Source organism: Bubalus bubalis, chromosome 9 (assembly GCF_019923935.1).
Source record: "Bubalus bubalis isolate 160015118507 breed Murrah chromosome 9, NDDB_SH_1, whole genome shotgun sequence".
NCBI lineage: Eukaryota > Metazoa > Chordata > Mammalia > Artiodactyla > Bovidae > Bubalus > Bubalus bubalis.
The window spans coordinates 43,201,979-43,228,980 of record NC_059165.1 but is presented as its reverse complement, the minus strand read 5'-3'; the positions used below and the strand labels follow the sequence as shown (position 1 = coordinate 43,228,980).

At 39.1% G+C, this 27,002-nt stretch overlaps 1 protein-coding gene across 9 annotated transcripts in view; it reads left to right on the top strand.

The window, feature by feature from the left end:
- The window catches only part of SGCD (sarcoglycan delta), a 1,096,788-nt gene that overhangs the window by 985,826 nt on the left and 83,960 nt on the right, over positions 1–27,002 (top strand). For all 9 annotated transcript variants that reach the window (XM_044947411.2, XM_044947410.2, XM_044947415.2 and 6 more), the window contains one exon: positions 1,254–1,326. In XM_044947411.2, the coding sequence (XP_044803346.1) occupies positions 1,254–1,326 (73 nt within the window). The remainder of the gene's footprint in view (positions 1–1,253; positions 1,327–27,002) is intronic.

Genomic DNA, 27,002 nt, shown 5'->3' with positions numbered 1-27,002 from the left:
TATTTATATATATATATATATGTGTATATATATGACAGTAGCAATGTGGTAGTTACTCAAAAATGTTAGCTGAGGATGGTAGTTATTATTCACAGAATAATGTTATTAATCTTATTAATAATAATATTCATCAGAATATTCTTTTAATGACCCTATATAGTATTATGGAAGAAAAAAATTTTCTCATTTTGCTTGTGGTTGTTTACACCTATCAAATAAATGTTTCCATAGTTGCTACAAAAGCCAGGAAATCAATTCATTGTCATAGACTCATTAGTATGTGTCAGAATAAACCTGGATTTGGAATAATAGTGGTTAATGGAGGATTTGTACACATTATAACAGTGCAAGAGGATTCCTGAAATTCACACATGAATGCAAGATATTATTCTACTCCTTCTTACAGTATCAAAGAAGTACACTGAACATATAAAAGTAAACACCTTTACTTCAGAGTACAGGATACTGCCTAAGGTTAATTGAAAAACAAATATCCGGTGCAATTGTCTGTGATAAACTGAGGCTTAAATGATTTGAAGACACTTTGAGAGTGGAAAAATCAGATAATCACAATCTTTATGGCTGGAAAGATTCAACTGGTGTTGACAAATTGTAAAGATAAAAGCTTATGGCAAAATCAAGAGCTAAATGTCTAGATTGGGTTGGGAATCAATATTAATACTCAAATTGTAAAAGTGCTGAACTTTAAATGATCTCTCATAGTGTTCTCTTTTGTTTAAGATTTCAAGATAATAGTGTAGAACTTGATTTGCTGAAAAATATTGGCTTAATTTTCATTAGGCAAATTCCTTATAGTCTTACAGTATTCTCCACCATCTAACCCACTGCTTAGTTGTTATATGTGTTATGTGATTTGTGCCCTGTGCTGCAGTAACAGAGTTCCAGTTGCTGGTTTTCAAAACACTTTCAGCTGGACAACTGTTAATATTTTATGAGAGACAAGATTCAGACTATGCCATTTCTAGGCATCTTTTTTTTTAAGTCGACATGGTATTTGCCTCATGACCTTACTCTGATCTCAGCAAGAACACATTCAAAAGAAGTTACTAGTTTTTTCAAAGACTGCTTGCATGAGTTGATTCAATGCTCTCCTAGCACAGAGACATGCCCTAGAGCCAGTGGCAGATACGTGTGTATTGGTTTGTATAAAGGATTCACCGCATTTAACTCTATTCATTGTGCTGACCCATCCAACACTCCAACCTCTGTTTGCTTTTTTCTTTTGTTTGCAGGAGCAGAGGGCACAGTGTTCCCTAAATCTATAGAGACACCTAATGTCAGGGCAGATCCCTTCAAGGAACTAAGGTAAACTTATGACTATGGTTTGCATTGATTAAGTGGCTATTTGCTCTCTCTGTACAACTGATTGATGATCCATTTTAAATACCTATGATGTCATAGTGTCATGAGTATATAAACTGGGAGAGGTTATAAAGGATGTGAAGATAAGTTACAACCAAGAGAAAATTTTTTCTGAGTACTTAAAGTTGAGAGTTTGGAGGAAGAGGTTGCCAGTCTTGTAATAAGATTTAAGATTCATTCATTTGCAATGCTTATTTCATGATGTATTTTGTGATATGATAATCCTCTCATATTAGAGAACTAGTCAGTAATTGGTGCTAATCAGCCCAAAGAAGTGTGGTGTTTAAAAGAAGCTGAATAGTAAATACAATACTTTTTTTCTTTACATATATATATATAAAACACAAGCTATTTTCTGGAATGATTTGGTGCTAGGACTGGGTTCTGTGGATATTCCATATACTGGTGTTAATCAGATATCCATAAGCATGCTGCTTTTAGCAGAAAAGGGCTCTGCAGAGCCATGTACTTATGGCAAACAACTATGGAAAACAAAAAGAACGATAGACATACAGATGGACAAAGAGAGAGAGAGAGAGCTATAACCTAAAAACCATTCCTACCACCCAAGAGCTACCCCCAGCCCTCCTAAAGAAACACGTATAAAATGGTATGATGATACAAATATAACTTTAAGTTTCACTGTGGGCTCAGGTTGTTGTTTAGTCACAAAATTGTGTCTGACTCTTTGTGACCTCATGGACTGTGGCATGCCAGGCTCCTCTGTCCTCCTCTAACTCCCACAGTTTGCCAAGATTCATGTCCATTGAGTCAGTGATGCTATCTCACCATATAATCCTCTGCTGCCCCTTTCTCCTTTTACCTTCAACCTTTTCCATTATCAGGGTCTTTTCCAATGAGTCAGCTCTTCGCATCAGGTGGCCGAAGTATTGGAGCTTCCGCTTCAGCAACAGTCCTTCCAATGAGTATTGAGGGTAGATTTTCTTTAGGATTGACTAGTTTGATCTCTTTGCTGTCAAAGGGACTCTCAAAAGTCTTCTCCAGCCCCATGGACTTATAGCCATGAAGAATTCAGTGAATATCAGCTTTCTTCATTTCTCATATTTCTTTTAATTAAGACCAGTCATAAATCACCATAAAGAGCCCTGAATAACTCTCTCATAAAGACATCAACTATAAGCAAATATACTGTGTTGCACAAGTCACATCTTCTCTTTGACAACCAATCCCACGATCTCTATTTTGCTAAAACAGCAGCAGCCGCATTGGAGCAGGTGTTTCCTGAAACAGAAATACATCCTCAGTAAGTGGAGAATATATCACCTCATTACAAAACCATAGCATTCTTGCCAAGCCTGTGAGTCTTTATGAATATAGGGAAATAAATCAGGCCAATGGAAGAGGATAATTGGTGGGAAGTGAGAACCTTTTCTTAACAAAATCTCATGTACTATGGGCTGTATTTTTTAAATTACACACCACACTGCAACATTTTACGTTTTACTGGAATAACTTTTCAGCAGGGCTTCTAGAGGCCAGAAGTTGCCTGACTCTGTGTTGATGAGATCCTGTGTTTCATGTTAATGTGCTAAAGCTAGAATCTTTTGAGCAAATGCACCCCCCAAACCCTGCATTTTAGAACTCTAAGGGAGCTTATTCTCTGAAAATGCACAGAATCCTTTTGGCTATAATGTAAGAACTCTTTCAACCAAACTAATGGGTGGCCCAGTTCCCTTTTCTTCACAGTCCTCTTTAGGAGAGGGGAGTTTTATTTGAGGAGGGGGTTGGAATTTTTGTCTGTTTGTTTTTTACACAACTAGTGACTAATTTGCAGTGATCAGCCCAAAGATAAGTGCTGTCTAAAAGAAGCTGAACTCTAAATATCATACAGACTTTTTCTATGCAACAAACTATTACTGGAAGACTTAGGAAATAGGGATTTAGGCTAATTTTGCTTTAAACAGAAAAATAAACCTTCTGTAGTTAAAAACAAACACAATCATACCAAACAACTAAAAGACAACTATATCTGAGCATCAGCCCACTGTAGAGATCCATATCCTGAAGAACTGAGGACAGAGTGTTTGCTCCTACGAAGATGTGGATGCACTTCCTGTCCTCTGCACACAACCTCTGGAAACCTTGACATTTGACTTAAAAAAATTAAACTTCTAAAATTTACAAGTAAACATAAGTTTAGTGCAATGAAATAAAAATTTTCAGGACATTGTTGCTTTTCATCATTTATTCTAAAATGATAAGCATATTCTATAGTGGCTAGAAATAACATTTTGTTACAGGAAGCATAAAAAGACTTCTTTACTATGTATCCCTAAAACTGGTCTTTTTTTTTTGCCTCTATTTAGGTTGTGTTGATGCGAAATAGCTTGAACTGAATCAGGAGGCTAGAATGTGATCACTTGGCCCCTCTGTCCTTCTGGAAGTTTTTTATTTATTTATTTTTTTAATGACACTTTGTGGCAGAACCTCTGACCAATTGAAAGAATAATCAGATAGATTAACCCAGACCAGTGTGTCTGTGAATGTTTCACATTTTCCATCTAATGGTGCTGCATTTTTACTCCCAGTTATTGACTGGTATTGACTTTGGATGTTGAGTAAATAGGTAATGAACTGGCTAACTAAGTCTTCTGACCTCTGGCTTTAAAGTTGGGTCAGTTTTACTGACCTAACACTGGTGTGTTTTCTGGTTATAGAAAAGTAGAGTGATCTAAGGGAATTCCCTGGACTTGTATCAGCAGGTCACACTGTGAACTGTTCAGGTGAAACAGAAACAGTCACTCCTCAGTGGCAGCTGGATAAAGGGGAAAGATCCCTGAGCTGAGAGTCAGGTACCTACTGTGAGCCTGCAGTGTGGCCTTGAGCTAATTTTAGAATTCTGCTGTCCCTAAAAAGCTAGGTTACTTCTTGCTTCAAATGTCTAATCTCTTTACATTATTTTTCATTTTTTAATAAATAGCTTTAAATTTAAAGAAGAGTTGCAAAATTCATGGAAATGATTCAATTCACATGCACCCTTCACCTGATAGTCCTCTAATGATAACATCTAACATACTCATGATAAATTTATCACAACTATGAAATTAATATTGTTACCTTGTTCAGTTACTAAATCATGCCTGACTCTTTGTGACCTCATGGACTGCAGCACACCAGGCTTCCCGGTCCTTCACTATATCCCGGAGTTTGCTCAAACTCATGTCCATTGAGTAGGTGATGCCATCCAACCATCTCATCCTCTGTCGCCCCCTTCTCCTCCTGCCCTCAATCTTTCCCAGTCTCAGGGTCTTTTCCAATGAGTGGCCAAAGTATTGGAGCTTCAGCATCAGTCGTTCCAATGAATATTTAGAGTTGGGTCAGTTGGTGTCCTTTAGGATTGACTGGTTTTATCTCCTTGCAGTTCAAAGGACTCTCAAGAGTCTTCTGCACCACAGTTCGAAAGCATCAGTTCTTCAGTGCTCAGCTTTCTTTATGGACCAACTCTCACATATGAACATGACTACTAGAAAAACCATAGCTTTGACTAAAGGGACTTTGTGGGCAAAGTGATGTTTCTGCTTTTTAATATACTATCTACATTTGTCATAGCTTTTTTTCCAGTGAGCAAGTGTCTTTTCATTTCATGGTTGCAGTCATCATGCACAGTGATTTTGGAGCCGAAGAAAATTAAATCTGCCACTGTTTGTATTTTTTCCCTCCATCTATTTGCCGCAAAGTATTGGATCAGATGCCATGATCTTAGTTTTATGATATTGAGTTTTAAACCAGCTTTTTTACTTCCTCTATCACCTTCATCAAGAGGCTCTTTAGTTCCTCTTCACTTTCTGCCATAAGGGTGGTGTCATCTGCATATCTGAGGTTATTGATATTTCTCCTGGCAATCTTGATTCCAGCTTGTGATTCATCAAGTCTGGCATTTTGCACGATGTACTCTGCATAGAAATTAAATAAACAGAGTGACAGCATACAGCCTTAATGTACTCCTTTCCCAATTTTGAACCAGTTCGTTGTTCCATGTCCAGTTCTAACTGTTGGTTCTTAACCTGCATACAGGTTTCTCAGGAGCCAGGTAATCTGGTCTAGTATTCCCTTCTCTTTAAGAATTTTCCACAGTTTCTTGTGATCCACACAATCAAAGGTTTTAGCATAGTCACAGAAGCAGAAGTAGATGTTTTTTTCTGAAATTCTCTTGCTTTTTCAATGAGCCTACAGACATTGGCAGTTTGATCTCTAGTTCCTATGCCTTTTCTAAATCTGACTTGTACATCTGGAAGTTCTCGGTTCACATACTGATGAAGCCTAGCTTGAACTATTTTGAGCATTATCTTGCTAACATGTGAAATGAGTGCAATTGTGTGGTAGTTTGAACATTCTTTGTCATTGCCTTTCTTTGGGATTGGAATGAAAACTGACTTTTTCCAGCCTTGTGGCCACTGCTGAGTTTTCCAAATTTGCTGGCATATTGAGTGCAGCACTTTCACAGCATCATCTTTTACTATTTGAAATAGCTAGAATCCCATCAACTCCACTAGCTATGTTTGTAGTACTGCTTCCTAAGGCCCCTTGACTTCACACTCGAGGATGTCTGGCTCTAGGTGAGTGATCACACCATCATGGTCATCCTGATCATTAGGACTTTTTTGAACAGTTCTGTGTATTATTCTTGACACTTCTTCTTAAATCTCTTCTTCTTCTGTTAGGTCCTTGCCACTTCTGTCCTTTACTGTACTCATCTTTGCATGAAATGTTCCCTTGGTATCTCCAATTTTCTTTAAGAGATCTCTAGACTTTCCCATTCTATTGTTTTCCTCCATTTCTTTGCATTGTTCAGTTAAGAAGGCTCTTTGTCTCTTCTTGCTATTTTTGAAACTCTATATTCACTTATGTATATCTTTCCGTTTCTCCTTTGCCTTTAGCATCTCTTCTTTTCTCATCTGTTCGTAAGGCCTCTTCAGAAAACTATTTTTCCTTCTTGCATTTCTTTTTCTTGGGGATGCTTTTGATCACCACCTCCTGTACAGTGTTACAAATCTCTGTCCATAGTTTTCAGGCGCTCTGTCTATCAGATCTAATCTCTTGAATCTATTTGTCATTTCCACTGTATAATCACAAGGGATTTGATTTACATCATACATGAATGGCCCAGAGGTTTTCTCTACTTTCTTCAATTTGAGTCTGAATTTTGCAATTAGAAGCAGTAAGAAGATCATGATCATGAAATTAACATTGTATGCATATAATCTTATTTTATATAAGATTTGTTTAAAAGGATGCAGTCACCTGAATGTCTTATAGATTGAGAAATACACACAAAGGATTTTAACAGAAAATTTGTTTGTGGGGATGTGAGTTAGTGCGTCTTTAGAACTCCCACTGCAGTTCAATTGGAATGTTTCTAATAAGAATTTTTGTTCTCTTCTTTAAAAATAACATTCTATGCCCAGATTTTCTTGGTCTTGTTAATGGGAAACAAACTGAATTAAAAGCTCACAGTTTTATTTATACTTAGATTGACTTCTCAGATAAACAAGTAAAACTGAAATATCCATCCAGTGTTTCCCAGCTCCCCAGCCAATCAAACATGGAAAAAAAAAAAAAAATCGAACTATTTTAGATACCTTTTCTGTTGGGATAATGTTTGTTTCCTCAGACCCCTTTCTTGGCTGTTGGAGAGTTTTTGTTTTATTTTGTTTGGTCTATTGTTTGTTTGTTTGCTTGTTTGTAAATAAGAGGCAGATTTTAGGCCTCTGACATTTCTTCCGATAAGCTCTCAACTCTCAGCTACAGGAATGGGAGCTTCCTCCCTGCTAGAGTTTTTCACTGCTTTTCTTTCCATACTTACTGTGGGACTTTTCTTCTGGGGAGCACAGGCTCTAGGCACACAGGCTTTAGTGGCTGTGACCTGTGGGCTCGTAGTGTGGGCTTAGTAGCTGTGGCACCAGACTCAGTTGCTCCGCGGCGTGTGGAATCTTCCCAGACCAGGGATCAAATCTGAGTCCCCTGCATTGGCAGGCAGATACCTATCCACTGTCCCACCAGAGAAGTCTGCCCATTTTCTGATGGGGATTTCTTTTTTATATAGAACTATATGTGCGCTGTATATTTTGGACATGAATCCCTTGTCGGTCACTTTGCTTGCAAATATTTTCTCCCATTCTGTGGGTTGTCTTTTTAGTTTGTTCATACCAAATGTTTTTTTTAACACTTTATTAAGAGTCAAGGCATGTGCTAAATACTCTGAATGTAGAGCTAAATGCATACTCAAATAATTTATAGTTAAGGAATAAAATGGAAAGGAACTTCAAATTACTAGGTAATAAGATCTAGGGTAGGTATATGAACTAAATCAGAGGAAACACAGAGAATGACAAAACCTACCTAAATGAGTTAAATAAGCTTCACAAAGGAAATAACATTTTAGTTCCCAGAATAAAAAAAAAAAAGCAGAAATACATCTCAAAAATCAAAAAGTGTGGTTCTCTACAGCCTTTTAATATAGGGGAAAGTATCCCAACCTATTTCTCTAGCTCCCAAGAATGTTACTGTGTTATTTACAAACATAAGGGACTGTAATTTCCTTATAATACTATGTTCTTTAAAAAATTGCATGAATGCAGTTTCATATATGGTCACAAAAGACTGAAAATTTTACAAGCTTCAACAGTATTTAATTGAATTCAGAAATGAAAGTTTCAGTGACAGCAAACCCATTCTACAGTCCCAAGTATGGTGGTGTTTTGTTACTGTTAATTTTTTTCCATGATATTACCAGAATTTTAATGATAAACTGAAAAATTATAAAATACATCTATGGCTCCAAATAATGCACTTAACCAAAGTGAAACTGAAAGTCCCTCAGTCATGTCCGACTCTTTGAGACCCCATGGACCATACAGTTCATGGAATTCTCCTGGCCAGGATACTGGAGTGGGTAGCCTTTCCCTTCTCCAGGGGATCTTCCCAACCCAGGGATCAAACCCAGGTCTTCCGCATTGCAGGTGGATTCTTTACCAGCTGAGCCATAAGGGAAGCCACTTTTTTTTTTTTTTAACCAGGTAAGTACTAAATCTGACTCCTTTGGAAATGTGTGAATTTAAAGTTTGTGTGTCTCATTGGGAAACAAGGATTAGCAAAGCTTCCACAAGTTGACAAAAATGAACTGATTTTTCTTTAGTTGTATTTTTAAATGTCTATAGCCAGCTAAGTATTTATTGGCTCTCAGTGGTTTATAAATTTAAGTGACAAGAACAGTCTGTCAGAGCGTTAGGGTTCATTTAATTAGAGGCTTGGCAATCCTCTTCCCTTCTTTGTCCTCTTCAAAATTCACAATACCAAAAATAATTGGTCAACAGTCTGATTTAAAAAAATATATACACACACAGGTAAAGGGAAAGAAACACACACACTGAGATAAAGACAGAAATGCAAAGAAAGAGCTGGAGGGAGTGGGGAGCGGAACAAAGAGGTAAGAAGCTGTGTATTGAGCTTTCAGCTATGGTGCATGGTCAATGAGGGAATACCATTATGGAGGAAATTTTTATATTTTTTCCTTTTAAACATTTTGCATACATGTTCTGTAATTTTCTTTATTTCTTATTCCCTCTCTTCTACCCCCTAACTTCATATACTTAGACTAATTTTTATAGTTCTGTTTTGCATGTATTAGATTTAGAATTATTCGATCATATAGCACAAATATTGAAGTGAATCAAAAGAGAAATGAAAAAAAATATAATAGGCCAGATAATAGCATAGTTACTTATTCCAGGGCCGTACAATATAGAATAAGGATGAAATAGTGTCCCTGTTGGTCAAGACCCTGTGCTTTTTCTTTTTTCAACTTTTTATTTTGTTTTGGAGGATAGCCAATTAGCAGTGTTGTGATAGTTTCTGGTGGACAGCAAAGGAACTCAGCCATACATATACATGTATCCGTTCTCCCCCAAAATCCCCTCCCATCCAGGCTGCCACATAACACTGAGCAGAGATCTCTGTGCTATACAATAGGTCCTTGTTGGTTATCCATTTTAAATATAGCAATGTGTATATATCCATCCCTTTCCCTATCCTTTCCCCTGAAGAGCTTGTGCTTTGAATTTGGCCCCTATGTTTGTCTGCTTTGTGAACTTAGACAAGTGTCTTGAGTTCTCCTAGCCCCAGTTCCTCCAATGGAGGAAAAGTTCAGTGAATACTATTTTGATACATGTTAGCTATTTGAAGAACCCTCAAGAAGCTCTCTCTCATAGGGGTGCAAGAACTCAGATGGAAGTTTCCAGAGTTTAATATTTCTTCAACCCATAAAAAGTTTCCATCAAGTCATGGTGACCAGCTATTATTTCTCGAAGACAAAAGCAAAAAACTATTGAGTATTTCCATCTACTATCAACTGCATTTTATATAAGAAAAGGATGTAAGAAGACAGAATAAAAGACGGTCTCATAATTAAATACAGGACAATCTTAATTAACTATATTAACATGTCATTGTATTTTCTCCATTTTGCCAAAAATGCTTGTGACTACCTTACAACTCTTCTCTTCACACATTTCATAGTGCATGCCAAGAAAAATAAGATCTGAGAGCCACAGGCCAGGGCTTAATGAGGTCCACTTGACTTTAATACTGTCTGGTTTAAAATCATAAAACTAATACAGCTTGCGCATCTTCAAGACGAGTCAGTATATATATATGTCCCTTTTCTTCCTCGCTTTCTCTTCCTCCTATATTCCAACATCCAATCATTATTCTAGTTTATTCCTATTAGTATCAGTACTAGAGTTTTAATTCTTCTATATATATTTCCCTTTTCCTCTTTATGCCCACTCTTTCTCCAGTTACCCTTTTCACCATGTTTCTCCTAGAATATGTAAGGAGAAAAACAAGAGGTAAAGGATAGGAGATATTTAAGGTATCTTCACCTTTCCTTTTGCCTTGTTTATCAACAGTTTCATTTCTGTGATAAATAGTCCATCTTAAAGATATTAAACCCATGAGTCTGTGTTCATCTGCTCGCTACATTATGATTCTATCATTAGAGGCCAGAGAATGATAGATGGCAGATGACATCACAGGGTAAACTGAGGCTCAGACATAGATGAGTCCCATTCAGACAGGAAGAAGAAGAGGAAAGTTCATTTCTTCTGGTCTTTGGTGAATTGTGGGAAGAAGATAGGAAATGTACAAAAAGCAGGTAGTGGAATATGTGTCCTGATGACCTTTCTTTCGTGAGTCAAGGAGGGAAGAAACCAAGTAGGGTTTATGGAAAGTCAAGGCAATGGCACCCCACTCCAGTACTCTAGCCTGGAAAATCCCATGGATGGAGGAGCCTGGTGGGCTGCAGTCCATGGGGTCGCTGAGGGTCGAACACAACTGAGCAACTTCACTTTCAATTTTCACTTTCATGCATTGGAGAAGGAAATGACAACCCACTCCAGTGTTCTTGCCTGGAGAATATCAGGGACGGGGGAGCCTGGTAGGCTGCCGTCTATGGGGTCACACAGAGTTGGACATGACTGAAGTGACTTAGCAGTAGCAGCATGGAAAGTCAAAACCAGAGGGTCATTGTGCATTTTCATTTGGGGTTCCAGGAGGAAACCAGCTTGTAAGGTGATCCCATAACCCACTGGAAAGAGATGAAAAGGGGACCTAGGTCAGCAATCTGGAATCTCATTTAGTTCCAGGGGTGGTAGGTGGGGGAAAGGCAGTTTGTAGAAGTGTTTATGTAGTGTTGTGTCAAGGAATGCACTTGGCTAACTGATGATGTGAGCTGGCTGGTCCTGGGGAGCAGCACTGCAGTGGGGCTGAGAGCACCAAAGAAGACATTCCAGTTTGGCACAGTGGGATACCTGCCCAGATCTCAGGGTCTACCAGTACCATTCAGTCCTGGCTCAGTGGGTCCTATGGGAGCCCGGAGAGAGTTTATCCAGTGAGGACTCGGGCATGAAGTTCTAGCCTGTTGCAGATCAAAGCAACATCTCCTAGAATCTCAACTTGCTCTGTTCCTGTCACCACATGCTCACATAAGCCCACTTCTGCCATATCCATAATGGTATATGAAGGAGGGAGAACAAAATTTAGACTGATTATTTATCCTAATGAGAAAGTTGAAACTTCTCAATTACAGAGAGGATGCCAGAATAGAGTAATTTTTTCCTCAACAATCCAAAAGGATAAGATTGAGAGAAAAATTAAGTCAGGTAAGAACAATAAAGAAATGCCTTTTGTTTTCATGGATGAGCATGGTTTTTTATGTTGGCCAGCTTGCAATACTTGCTTTCTGGGTAGCTCAACTGGTAAAGAATCTGCCTGCAATGTGGAAGACCTAGGTTCGATCCCTGGGTCTGGAAGATAGATCCCTTGGAGAAGGGAATGGCAACCCACTCCAGTATTCTTGCCTGGAGAATCCCATGGACAGAGGAGCCTGGCAGGCTACAGTCCATGGGGTCACAGAGTTGGTTATGACTGAGTGACTAACATTTTCACTTTCAGCTTGCAATACAGGGTATCATGCCAGTCACAAAGTAGCTACATGACTTTACCAAACTTCCCAGGCTATAAGTCTTCCTCTGTGTCTTGTAGGGACCACTAGATATGAGCAAAAGCATCTTTATCTGCAAGTTTTGAGTGAGCGTTGATTAGAATTATGATCTAGATCTGATGCTCTCAACGTGCTTGCCAAGACTGGTCCTGGATTTTTAATACTTTTAAGTCCATAAGATATGAGGGGAAAGCTTTAATAACCGAAACATGTCACAAGACTTTCTCTCAAAATCATTACTGGACTGTCTACGAAAGCTAGAGTCATCAGTCTTGTGCAGTGAGGCATCTGATCATCCTATAATGGCCAGCCCATTTTTGTCTGAATTTGAGAGGCAGTGTGACATATTATCATTATCTAAGACAAGTGGCTTTCTTTAAAAATTCAAATTCTATCCTTTAACTTTTTAACTTAAGACTATAAAATATGAAAATATGAAAAAAAAGTGTTCAAAAGATAAGACCATAACTGGGGGGGGTATATAAATTTGCACTTTTATCCATGTCATCAGGGCAGGCAGGACATCATGAAGTAAGTGCTAAGCTCTCTGCCTTTTAGAGCAGATTGGGCATGTGTATATATTTGCCAAAATTCCTGAGTTGAGGCTCCCTTCTGCCTCAACACAGAGCATCCTGACTTTATGATTGTTTCTATTTTGATTAAAATGTCAGGAGCTGCCATTTATTATGTAAAGTGTGTGCCAGTAGATTCTTCTATTATTCTTAAAAAACACACAATTACTTCTGAATCTCTCTTTCCTTCCCCCCAGTAGTATTGCCCTGCTGGGTGGAAAGACAGAAAATCTTGTTTAATTACACCCTTCATGATCCTGGCTTGAAGCCAGTCTTGTTTTACTCCAATTATAACCTTTTCAAAACAAAGAGTAATGAGAGTTTAGAGGAACAAACTGACAAATAATTTTTACCTGAAATAAGTTGAGATCTAAGAAGTAAATTAAAAAAACAAAAAACACCAGTCAGTGGATGTCGTATGTTTTCTTAATCTAGAATTTTCCATGGTTTGATAGAATATGCAGTTGACCATTGAACAATGCAGGGGTTAACCTGCAGATAACTTACAGTTGGCTCTCCATATCTGCTTATTCAACCAACCACAGACTGTATGGTTCTATGGTATTTACTAATGAAAAATATCCACAGATAAGTGAACCCATACAGTTCAAACTTGTGTTGTTCAAGAACCAACATAACATAAATAAAACTAAGACCATCTTAGAAAGAACTAAATAAATTTGCCTGACTTCCTGGCCTTGAATTATGTGCCTAGTTGTGCTAAAGGTCACTCCTTTGTCTGCTGTTCTTCAGTGGCTCCCACTGACTTGAAGATAAGCAAAAACATTCACCCACTACCTTAAAGTGGTTGATCTGGCCCCACATGAAGGCTTTAGCCTCTCACCTTGAATTACACTTGCCCCTCCTTTCAATCCTTTGTTGTATTTGTTTATCCCTCTGCAAAGACCTTCACTGCCCCAGGGAAATAAGAATGGTGTAGTGAAAACAGCATCTCTGGTTCCCATAAATATGTGAGCAGCCTCAAGTCACAAGCCTGCTAATCCGTGATAACAGACGTGTGGCACTGGAATAGGACTTGTCTGTACTAACAAAGCAATAAAAATTGAGATAGCAAAGGCCCCTTATGGACGAGGACCCCTTATGACAACCCTTCCCCCCAGAACTGGTGTTATCAAACACAAGTTTGTGTGCCTGCCACACAGTAAGGCCAGACAAATCAAAACATCAGAGTTTGCAGCAGAGAAAGATTTATTGCAGGGCCAAGCAAGGAGAATCGGTGACTCATGCTCAAAAACCCTGAATTCCTTAATGTTTCGGGAAGAGGTTTTTATAGGCAAAATTTGGGATGAGAGAGGCAGGGTGTGTGACTTTCTTCTGATTGATTGGTGGTGAGGTAACAGAGCAGTGCTCTGTGCTCAGCTCCACTTGGGTTGAGGGCCTTACTTCCTGCAGAAGAACTCAAAGATATGTTTAGGTGTGTTCCTTCAGGAGGAGCCAGGACCTTGCCCCACTGCTACATGAGTGTTGGAGGGAGTGGTGTGCCCACAGGGTCCTATTTGGTTTCAGTAACACAACTGAACCAGAGAATATTGCTTCTTGGATTCACAGTCTATTCAGCTGTTGTCCAGAAGCATGCCTGGACATGCATCCTCTGGCTGGTGGAGACCAGTGGAATATTCTCACTCCTCACAAAGCCAGGCTCTCAAGACATAGAACAGGATGAAAGGAAAATCTTGTACCTATGCTTCTCCTTATGACAAGTAAAACAAAAGACAGAGACAAGAAGAAAAGATGACCATATGGGAGGAAGAGAACCAGTGGAAAACAGGAGTTCCTATAGTAAATCTTTACCAAACTTGCTATACCCAAGGAACTTATTCACACAAATAGTTTCTCCTTCTAATCTACACTGGAAAAGGAAGAGGCAAGGCATTTTTACTTTCCTCTCTTGACCTAAAGAACACTACAAAGCAAAATTCAGGAGAGCTGACTTTGGTAAACATTCTTAGTTTTCTCCTACTTCTGCCAGTTTTCCAGGATCTCATCTGCAGGCTCTAGAACAAGCATGATATCTCAGAAAGTTCCACCTGGGTTGCCAAAATTGTGGGAAGGGAAAAGTAATTTTCCCTCTATAAGTTCTTGGCTCAGACACCCTGGTAATGAAAGATTGATATGGGGAAAAAAAAAAAGTTTAATGACATGTGTACTTCCTGTATACATGGGAGGTAGCCAGAAAAACTGAGTAACTCCCTGAAATGGCCCAAGCCAACACCTTAAATATCATCTCTAGCTAAAAACAAAAGGTTTGGATGAGGAGTGCACGGGAGGCCAGTTATGGAATATTATCAGGAAAAGCACAGTAAACAAAGGTAGGGTTTTATGCAGATTTGTCATTGCCTTCTGCATTGATAAGAGTTTCTAGAAATTCAGCCTTCTTTACCTGGTACAGAGAGGGAGACCCCTTTCAAATGGAGATTTTAGTTATAAATGTAAATGTCTCTTTACAGAAAAGTAACATCTGCTTGGTTTTCAGAGCTTCTCCCTCATCTGCTGTTTCTTAAAAATCATCAGCCTAAAATAAGCCTTATGCCAAAGGGATGTATTTTGGAGTGGTATATTCTGCTCCTATTCAGTGTTTTTCTTTATCTTTGTGGATTTGTGCCTTTTTTGGTCCATTTACTGCAGTTGTGTTAGCATTTCCGGAACAAGCAGAGATAGACATATGTGTTGAGTTGGCTGTTGAATCAGAAGCCTCCTCAATTTGCAGGCTACAACCATTCTTCCTTTTCTTGGTTTCCTCGACAGTGTCTTAGAAGCTGTACATGCTAGTCTCTTTTCTTGAAACATTCTTCTCTGCTCTTTATGAATCATCCTATTCATTTGCTAACTCTCAGTTTAAACTTCACACACTCTGGCAAAGTCTAGCACACCCCAGGCTTCTACTGGTCTTCCTGTTACAAACGCACATAGCCCCTACTCATCTTTATTTTTGGATGCACTGGCTCAGATATCTTCCACATTTGCCATTGCCCACAAAGGGGTTTAGGTTAGGTGAATCATCACAAATTCATTCCCTCCAAAAGTATGTGCTCAGCCAGCAGAATGATGAGTAACTACCTCTTTTACATTTGTTTGTAAAGGAGAGCCATCAAAGTCTCCTGGAGTCTCTCGTTTTGGCCATATGCTTATTTATCCCATGCCTTTCTTTCTTCTATTCATCCCAAGTCATTTCCAAAGGAGAATAGTCTATTCTTTTTTCTTTTGCAGTTTCAAAATTTTAGATTTCTGTTTTGCCCAAGGTTCTGCTACAGTCACACTCCAGTAGGACTTTGCTTTAGCGTGAAGCCTCCAGCCTGCAATCCCTATTCATTTTCTCAACCATAGTTATCATAATTCATAGAGGAATAAATTCCCCTTTCACCCAGTTCTCTATTTCATGGTTGCTTTCTATTCACAAAGGAAGATGAGTTTCCAGGTCTTTGGATTTTTTTCAAAAACACAACCTGACTCATTAATGATAATTTTCCTTGCCTGGCATCTGAGCTCAGGCGCATTCACTCTGGAATAACAAAGCAGACAAATTTGAAGTCCTTTGACAATCCAAGCACATACCCCTAACCTTGAATAAAAAATAGATGCTAATAAATTCAGGGTCTTAAAGATGTGAATTATAGTCCTTTCACACTTCGTGGCAACTTCATGCTGAAGAAATAGCTTAAAACTTAATTACGATGCTTGTCCCTTCATTAAGTGCAGATGACATTCCTCAGATAGATTTTTGCAATGACATCTGAGGAAGGGGGTTGAGAAACTTATTAGTTATTCATGATGGAGGATATTGACTGTGTACTGATTAAAGGAATGAGTTGACACCCTTCTTAACATGATGCATCTGTCTGTTCATTTATGGTTCTCCCTGTGGTCTTCATTGAAAGCTCTTTGGGAAATGAAGAAAATGCCCTTCAGCATTTGAATACAGATGTATGTAAAATGTGCATGATGAGTGAGATTACAATGAAGAGCAGGAGGCACTGGGTTCCTGATTACTCACCCCTGCAGATGACGGGGCTACTCAGTGAGGACCATCTGTGACACACACCACCATAATGGAATAAACATGTCCTACTCTTGCTGCTTGAGGAGTATTACAATGCCTTCAATAATTCAGGGATTCATTCCAAAGTTTAAAGTCAGTTCTTAGTTAATGAAGTATAGAGGGTTTTGCTTCATGTCACATCATAATCTCATAGCTTCAGCCAAGTGGGGATTAAGTTAAGTGAACAGGGGAAGATACAACCCCCTTCCCTCAATATTTGTTGTTGTTCAGTCTCTCTATCGTGTCTGACGCTTAGTGACCCCATGGACTGCACCACACCAGAATTCCTTGTCTGTACCAGGTCCTGGAGTTTGCTCAAACTCATGTCCATTGAGTTGATGATGCAATCTGTCATCCCCTTCTGCTCATGCCTTCAATCTTGCCCAGCACCAGGGTCTTCTCCAATGAGTCAGCTCTGTGCATTAGGTGGCCAAAGTATTGCATCTTCAGCTTCAGCATCAGTCCTTTCAATGAATGTTCAGGACTGATTTCCTTTAGAATAGACTGGTTGGATCTCCTTGCAATCCAAGGGACTCTCAAGTGTCTTCTCCATAGTTCAAAAGCATCAATTCTTCAGCACTCAGCTTTTTTATGATCCAACTCTCACATCCATAACTACTGGAAAATCCATAGCTTTGACTATTATACTCTGTCGGCAAAGTAATGTCTCTGCTTTTTAATATGTTGTCTAGGTTGGTCATATCTTTTCTTCCAAGGAACAAGTGTGTTTTAATTTCATGGCTGCAGTCACCATCTGCAGTGATTTTGGAAGCCCCCCAAAATTAAGTCTGTCACTGTTTCCACTGTTTCCCCATCGGTTTGCTATGAAGAGATGGGACTGGATGCCCTGATCTTAGTTTTTGAATGTTGAGTTTTAAGCCAACTTTTTCACTCTCCTCTTTCACTTTTATCAAGAGGCTCTTTAGTTCCTCTTCACTGTCTGCCCTAAGGGTGGTGTCATCTACACATCTGAGGTTATTGATATTTCTCCTGGCAATCTTTACTCCAGCTTGTGCTTCATCCAGTGCGGCATTTCGCTTGATGTACTCTGCATATAAATTAAATAAGCAGGGTGACAATATATAGCCTTGTCGTACATCTTTCCCAATTTTGAAACAGTCTGTTGTTTCATGTCTGCTTCTAACTGTTAGCTTCTTGACCTGCATACAGATTTCTCGGGAGGCAGATAAGGTGGTCTGGTATTCCCATCACTTTAAGAATTTTCCACAGTTTGTTGTGATCCACACAGTCAAAGGCTTTGGCATAGTTAATAAAGCAGAAGTAGATGTTCTTCTGGAACTCTCTTGCTTTTTCTATGATCCAATGAATGTTGGCAATTTGATCTCTGGTTCCTCTGTCTTTTCTAAATTCAGCTTGAACATCTAGAATTTCTTGGTTCATGCACTACTGAAGCCTAGCTTGGATAATTTTGAGCATTACTTTGCTACTGTGTGAGATGAGTGCAATTGTGCAGTAGTTTGAACATTCTTTGGCATTGCCTTTCTTTGGGATTGGAATGAAAACTGACCTTTTCCAGTCCTGTGGCCGCTGCTGAGTGTTCCAGATTTGCTGGCATGAGTACAGCACTTTACCAGCATCATCTTTTAGGATTTGAAATAGCTCAACTGAAATTTCATTATCTCCACTAGCTTTGATCATTGTGATGCTTCCTAAGGTCCACTTGACTTCACATTCCAGGATGTCTGGCTCTAGGTGAGTGATCACACCATTGTGGTTATCCAGGTCATAAAAATCTTTTTTGTATAGTTCTTCTGTGTATTCTTGCCACCTCTTCTTAATATCTTCTGCTTCTGTTAGGTCCATACTGTTTCTGTCCTTTATTGTGCCCATCTTTGCATGATGCTTGGTGTCTCTAATTTTCTTGAAGAGATCTCTACTCTTTCCCATTCTGTTGTTTTCCTCTAATTCTTTGCATTAATCACTGAGGAAGGCTTTCTTATCTCTTCTTGATATTCTTTGAAACTCTGCATTCAAATGGGTATATCTTTCCTCTTCTCCTTTTCCTTTCACTTCTCTTCTTTTCTTAGCTATTTATAAAGCTGCCTCAGACAACCATTTTGCCTTTTTGCATTTCTTTTTCTTGGGGATGATCTTGATAACTGCCTCCTATACAATGTCACAAATCTCCTTCCATATTTCTTCAGTCACTCTATCAGATATAATCCCTTGAATCCATTTCTCACTTCCACTGTATAATCGTAAGGAATTTGATTTAGGCCACACCTGAATGATCTAGTGGTTTTCCCTAATTTCTTCAATTATGTCTGAATTTTGCAATAAGGAGTTCATGATCTGAGCCAGAGTCAGCTCCTGGACATGTTTCTGCTGACTGTATAGAGTTTCTCCATCTTCAGCTGCAAACAATATAATCAATCTGATTTCAGTATTGACCATCTGGTGATGTACAGTTATAGAGTCATCTCTTGTGTTGATGGAAGACGGTGTTTACTATGATCAATGCATTCTCTTGGCAAAACTCTGTTATCCTTTGCCCTGCTTCATTTTGTACTCCAAGGCCAAGTTTGCCTGTTATTCCAGGTATCTCTTGACTTGGCACTTTTGCATTCCAGTCCCCTATGATGGAAAGGTCATCTTTTTGGGGTGTTAGTTCTAGAAGTTCTTATAGGTCTTCATAGAATTCTTCAACTTCAGCTTTCCGCATTAGTGGTTGGGGCATAGACTTGGATTAGTGTGATATTGAATGGTTTGCCTTGGAAGCAAACAGAGATCATTCTGTCATTTTTGAGATTGCACCCAAGTACTGCATTTCGGACTCTTCTGTTGACTATGAGGGCTATTCCATTTCTTCTACAGGATTTGTGCCCACATTAGTAGATATAATGGTCATCTGAATTAAATTTGTCCATCCCGGTCCGTTTTAGTTCATTGATTCTGAAAATGTCAATATTCACTCTTTCCATCTCCTGTTCGACCACTTCCAATTTACCTTGATTCATGGACCAGGTTCCTATGCTATATTGTTCTTTACAGCATCATATTTTACTTCCATCACCAATTACATCTACAACTGGGCATCATTTTTGCTTTAGCAACATCTCTTCATTATTTCTGGAGCTATTTCTCCACTCTTATCCCATAGCATATTGGGCATCTATCGAACTGGCATGTTCATCTTTCAGTATCATATCTTTTTGCCTTTGCGTACTGTTCAGGGGTTCTCAGGGCAAGAATGCTGAATACTTTTTGCCATTCCCTGCTTCAGGGGACCACGTCTTGTCAGAACTCTCCACCATGACGTGTCCACCTTGGATGGTCCTACATGGCTTGGCTCATAGTTTCATTGAGTTAGACAAGGCTGTGATCCATGTGATCAATTTAGTTAGTTTTCTGTGATTGTGATTTTCATTCTGTCTGCCCTCTAATGGATAAGGAAAAGAGGCTTATGGAAACTCCCTGATGGGACGGACTATCTGTGGAGGAATCTGGGTCCTGTTCTGATGGTTGGGTCCAGGCTCAGTAAATCTTTAATCCAATTTTCTATTGATGGGCTAACAGCAACCTCCTCCAAGAGGAGTTACACCACAAGCCAGGCCTCCCAGGTCTGCTGCAGCCAGAGTCCCTGTGCCCATGGCAAGCCACCACTGCTCCGTGTCCCCACTTGAAGACGTGGAGACACTTGAACACTGAAAGGCAGGTCTGGCTCAGTCTCTGTGGAATCTCTGGGTCCTGGTGCACACAAGGTTTTGTTTGAGCCAAGCATCTCTGACGGGTGTGGGGTTTTGATTGTAAACGTGATTTCACCTCTCATACTGTCTTGCTGGGGCTTCTCCTTTGCCCTTGGACTTGGGTATCTTATTTTGGTGGGATCCAACATTCTCCTATCGATGGTTGTTCAGCACTGAGTTGCAGTTTTGGAGTTCTCACAGGAGAAGATGCGCATATGTCCTTCTACTCTGCCATCTTGGAATAAAGTGAAGACTGCCAAGTATGACACCAGCCAGCCTTCTTTTTTCACCTACAGAAACTACTATGGGACCAATTATGTGCACTGGTCTTGACCACCCTGGTGACAAGGGTCACGCTTATGAAAGGATGTGGATCAAAATCGGGCCCAATGGCTCTCTCATAATTCTAGCAAGAAAGTGAAATTACAGTTAAACTCTTATGAGGTTTGGGATTTTTTTCATTTTCACATTGACTGTTTTGCCCATTTATTTTTACATATCCCATAAGTTTTTGACCCTCCGTTGAAGTACACCCTTAGGAGTTACATTGTTTTCTTCCCCTGAAGGCCACAGCCAGTGCTTATTTTTCACGAGGGTTGAATGGATTTTTATCTCCTAACCACAGGCTGCTGCCACTGAACTCTTGCTTCCTGCCTGCACCCTATTGCTGGGCAAGATTAACCTGTAAGGTATACTGACCGCTGTGGCTTTTCTAATAGACCTAGTTCTCTTTGGTTATAACAGTTAGACACTTCTGTGGCCATGAAAAGCAAACCCTAGGAGGATTTTCCAAAAGGCTTTGTCACTTGACCAGACCCTACGAATGAGGTCTAGTGGACGAATAGCACACAGGTCCATGTGCTGTTTCCATGGATCTGATCATCCTTCTCTTCCTGGTGTAGGGAGAGATGCCCCTTACAAATGGAGATTTTCTTTAGAAATGTGAATGTCTCTTACAGAAGGATAACTTCTACTTGGTTTTCAGAGCTTTTCCTATGTCTACAGTTTCTTAAAAATAATCAGCTAAAAATAATCCTTATGTAAGACAGGCATATTTTGGGGTGGTATATTCTGTCCTCCTTCAACAGCAGGAAAAGCCCCAGATTCATCTTTCTGGCCATTGCCTCACTGAAATGAGGCAAATGAGGAAACGTCTGTTATTACAAATACAGCCATAGCATGGGAAAATGCACAAAAGCAGTTCAACAAAGTTTACTTTTCAGTCACAATCTACTAACCTTTGGGACTTATCTCAAAAACAGAGATTTGCTGGAGCCAACCAGAAAGCATAGAACACTGTTCTTAAAGACCTTTTGCATCGTGTAATTATTATTCATTTATTCACTTGTTTTTTATTTATCTCCCTTACTGGGATGCAAACACTAAGCCAGCGATTTTCATATTAGAAGCACTTGAGTTGAAAAATAATTCTGATTCCTAGTCCCTATTCCAAAACAGTTAAATTAAAGTTTCTAAAGGTACAACCCAGATGTTGATATTGTTTAGGTATAACCAAACATAGGTTCATACACTCACAGTTCAACAACCAATAAATTGAGGGGCAAGTTTCAGTAGAAAAGAAAGATACAGAAAAACCCCTACAAACAAACAAGTTCCAATCTGAGAGCACATTTGTAAGTCCAACAAAGTTAGCTTAGGCACCCAACCTTCAAAATCACCTGTATAGTACTGCACTGTAATAGGTCTATAATACTTTTCACACAAATAATACATAAAAGACAAACACAAAAAATAAAATATTTTTAACCTTACAGTACCTTGAAACGTTCAACAGTATAGTACAACAGCTGGTATACAGGGGTTGTCATAGGGTGAACAGGCAGGAAGAGTTACTGACTGCTGGAGGTGGGAGATAGCAGAGCTAAAGGATCATCAGCAATAGGAAACAGAGGGCAAGCTACAATTTCACTCACAGCTGATACTGATGGCACCTGATATTGATGGTTCCGGTTCACTGCTGGAACCAGATGCACATTCACAGCTTTGAAAGTTGTCACCTTGAAAGTTCATATGTAGGGGACCTACTGTACTTTATTCAGAAAGGCTGGCAATCTGGAGAGATGGTGGACTTCTCTCAGGAGACCAACTGCAAAGATTCTGCTCAGCCATTAACAGTTTTTTAAAGGGAAATAGGAGAAACTGTCTCAGTTCATCATTAGGGCAGGAGGTAATATTCTTCATCAGCTTTCCATTGTGTGCAAACCTGCTGACTTCTCCTGATCTTCTCTTGAGCAAGAATGTTGTCTTGCTCACATGGTCTGTCTGCAACTGGGTGTCCTCTTGCCCTCATGGTCCACCTGCCATAACTGAGGGGAAGCTAGGGGTTGAGAGTCAGTCATTCTTTAACTACTTAATTCTTCATTCTTACTCCTTCTAATCCAGGAAAAGAATCAACAGGTTAGGTAAGGTATTGTGTATATTTAGTAAATCAGAAATCAGGAGCTAAGTTAACTGTTGTTTTATGATCTCATTTTTTATGATTAAGGTCTAAAGAAAACGGGAATGATAAAAAAAAAAGGGGGGGGAGGCAGAGGAGCTGCTTACAGGAACATGCCTGGTGATTCCAGGGTGTAGAGAAGGTTGAAAAGTGGCTTCCAAGGGGACAAGTACCATGTCACACACCCTCATTACCATATACACACCAAGTATTGTAAACTCTGAAACCATGCCTTACACATCAGTGGATATTAAGTAAACATTGTGTAAGTGGATGGCTAGAGAGATGGAAGAATAGGTGGGTTGAGTAAGTGAATGAATGGAAAAACTCAATGATTATAAGTTACTGGAGTGAAGTTCTTATGGTAGTTGTTATTAGATCATTGTTTACAATTGACCTCATAATAGGTGAGATTCTACATACCACTGTGCCGAAAAAAGATCATTAGAGTTTTTAGATGAGTATATGGAAAAGTAAAGAGCAAACTGCAGGATGCACACATCATCCAGAAGTGAGATTTACTCTGCTTTCTTTAACGTGACATTAATCTCCTGTCTTGGCACACTGCCATCTCTTACCGAACAGGCAGCCGTCACATCAAAGGTAATGGTTCATTATTATTTCTTCAGTGAATCATGTTTGTCTGAAGGAAGCAAAGATAACAAAGAGGAAATTATAGTTTGTGTGGGGTGATATGATTGCTTGTAAACCAAGCAATAAAAGAGAAGAGTATACAAGCAATTGAGAATTCTGTCTTTGTCCACCAAACACAGAAAATGTGCAGAGTGAGCAGCTTATGAACTATTCACAATTTAATTGGGGGTGGGAGAAAAATGCTGAAGTATCTTCTACACCTGGGCAACCCACAATTTCCTCGTTATAGCATTGATTACACCCCTGGATAATTCTGTGCATGCCAGTGCAATGCTGTGCACACCAGTGTTGATTCCAGCTCTGATTCACGTAAAGCACAAGCAAGTCTGTGTTGATACAGAAAGTAGAAAGTAGCATTGGAGAGGGTTTCTGTTGAGTGACCAAGTACTGCTTTGTCCCTATGTTACTTAGATGTCAGAAGAGATTATCCTGTCCCCTAATACCTACTTAAGAGTGACTGATGAAAAACTCCTTTTTCCAGATCGAGCAAAATGTATGTCCTTCCTAAGGAACCTCCTTCTAGTTTTGTGATCACCTCTGACTTTGGCTTTTTATTCTGTGAATGTGTTCAGTTTAAGACTAAGAACTACCACTAAACCATATGCTCCTTTTGTGCAAATTAGAGACACTTCCTCAGGTCATTTCCATCTGTCAGAAAATTGTCACAAGACAGTGATATTTTAAAGAACAAGATACCTGTTGCATGTACTAGAAAATTGTTTATGCCAATTGTTTATGCCAAGGATGTGAATCGCCCCTCCACACACATGTACACATGTGCTTTACCTGGATAACTATGTTTGATCCCCTAAGGGCATCTCACTGTCCTGCTCAAGCTGTCTATGTAAAAGTACACTAATGGGAACATGGACCACAGTTTTTTTTTGTTTTTTTTTTTTGTTTTAATTTCCATCAAAAAGATTTACTCACACAAAGCTCTGGTGTATACAGAAGATTTTATGAAAGTTATGAAAAAGCAAAACAAGCTAAAATTCAATAGTAAATATTCTCATTCCCCAAATTCTCTAGGCCACGTTATCTGATCCTCCCTTTTCTCTAGAGCAGTCTTTCTCTCTTTCTGTTGTCTCTCTCCACTTTGTACTCCTGCCCCTCAGATGTCTGGGTCCTTTCTAATGCCTATAAGTTTAGGTATCTTTTGGATAACTCATGTTCCTACAGACCCATACACTTAGGGTCTCATTTTTTTCCCTCAAGCTGCACATCAAAGTGTTTGCCCAAAGAGAATTCCTTCCCTAAGATAAATTCTGGGGAAAGCATTAAGAATTTGTCTTTAAATCTTACTACAAATATCTAAACTAGAATTAGTAGTTCAGTGTGGTAGCTGGTTTCCATCTAGTAAACATTCTATAGGCTGCAAGTAAGAAGAAACCATTAAGAGAGAAAAATTCATAAGAGCTGAAGATGCATATGGCCCTTGTATATGAACTGGTCCAGTTTTCTCAGGTTATAAATGGGGAAATCTAGGCCTAGAAAGGGAGAGTGACCTGCCTCAAGTCACATAGCTAAGTGCGGTGGTCAGTCCTGGAAACAAAGTCTCATAATTCCCAGCTCTGGGAACTTTTTAGTACTCTACCACCTCTGACAGCATTTCATTTGTAATTTCTAATCAGTCACATACCAGCCTGTTATCATGACTATTAGAATCTTGACATTAGAGTCAAGCTGTCCTAGCACTATTACTTGTTACCAAGGACTTAATTCCTCTGAGTTTCTGTATTCTCATTTGCAAAATGGGGATGCTAATACCAAATGTAAGGAAATCCAGGTTGCAGTGCACTCTATTGGTTTTAGAAGGCTCTTAGTGTTTTAGAGTCATGTGCTTTATCCACTCAACTAGTAAGCCTGTCTTAGAAATGCTTTGAATTCAAAGATGGTTAAATCATGTTCCCTACGTCAGTGAATTGCCTGCTAAATTCAAATTTCAGCTCTATAACAGGCCTAGGTAAAAGCTTGTAATGAGTTTATGAACTGAGAACACAGATTAAAAGTCATGTGTTATATGTCTCAAAGATGAGTAGGAAATCACCAGAAAGAGCAGAAGGTAAAAGCAATCCATTAGGGTGAGGTAGCATCCTTTGGTGCAGCATGGAGGCATGAAAGCACATGCATGAAATGTTGGAAGTGGGATGAAATGTCAGGAGAGTTGCTCTTTGAGACAAAGAGAGATAGAAGATGATGCCAGATGGGCATATGAAAAGTCTTGAATGAGGTGCCAAAAAAATTGGATTTTTATCTACAGATAATGGGGAGAGCAAGCAACTACAACGTAAAAGAATTGTTGTCCGATTAATTACTGCAGTGATTTTTTTTCACTGATTAACATTTTACTGTTAGCCATGTTCTTGATTAATTCTCAACTTGGGATTACTAGGGGAAAATACTCTGGTTCTAAGATATCTACCTAAAATGAATTACCTCAAGTGAAGTAGCCAAACCAAATGCTGTCATGAAGGTAAAAATATAATCTCACCAGTCTTTTATTTAATTTTGAGGGCTTGCATAAGGAAAGAGTTCACTATAGCTAAAATAACACATTTCCTGCCACTGGATTTAATGAAAACCAACTTTAAATGTGTATAAAAAGAGTGAAAAGCTGGGTGCATTTTCTGTCTGGTGCATGTCTCAAGACATTAGTTAGTGCAAATCAAATACGAAGCTTGTTGCCAACTTATATGAAGGTAGCTAATTTTTAAAAGATAAAAGATAATATAGAATGTCAGTTTAATTTAAAAAATAAATGCAGTGCCATGGCTATAATGGTGTAAAAACACGGGTAGTAAGTTTGTAGATCTTTTGTTATTGAGAAATAAAATGCTGTGTTTTCTCATAGGATGTGGTAAGCACCTGAATATTTCTCAAATAAGATTATAGAAAGCATCTGTAGAAACATACAGGTTGAATAGCTTCTACTGTGGGTGAGTAGCAAGAAGGGGATTCTTTAGAAAACATTCATGCTGGAACAGTGAAAAAAGCAAGCAAAAAATCGTTGACTTTTGCCTTACCCCAAGTCCTCCCAAATCAAATTGCATAAGTACAAAAATCTTTTTAGCTCCTGCCAAAAGAGCAGTATCTTCAGGCTATGCAATAACTGATTTAGAGTTGACCACAGTGACCAAGTTAAAGAAAAAGAAGGCACTATAAGCAAGGGACATTAAAGCACTAGGAAGAAAATTAATTGGAAATGTAGAGAGAAAGCAACATGTCCACCTGTGATGAGAGACGGAGGACATCATTTGATCAGCAGGGGCTGGGTTCTCTATGGCTTTGAGGTATTAGGGGTCAAGGACTGGGTGAAACTTAGTTTTACACTTGATATCACTTAATAATGACTCTCGGTGTAGTATCAGCTCCCAGGGTCTCCAAAGCATCATCACAGGAGGTGTCCATGAGTACAGTGAATTGATGGGTGGGGTGATGCCAGTGTTTCCCTTCCCCGTACCCCATTTACATGAGAAGCTTAACTTGGAATCCCCAAAAAGCAAAAATATTAAAGCAACTGAGCATTTTAGTGCAGGAGGTAGGTACCAAAACTATGATAAAATATGGGAGGAAAAGCCATGTTTCTCTAAGAGCAGGAAGTGGGAGTATCTAAGTGGATGATAGCCAAGCAAAAGTTTTAAAGGGAGCAATG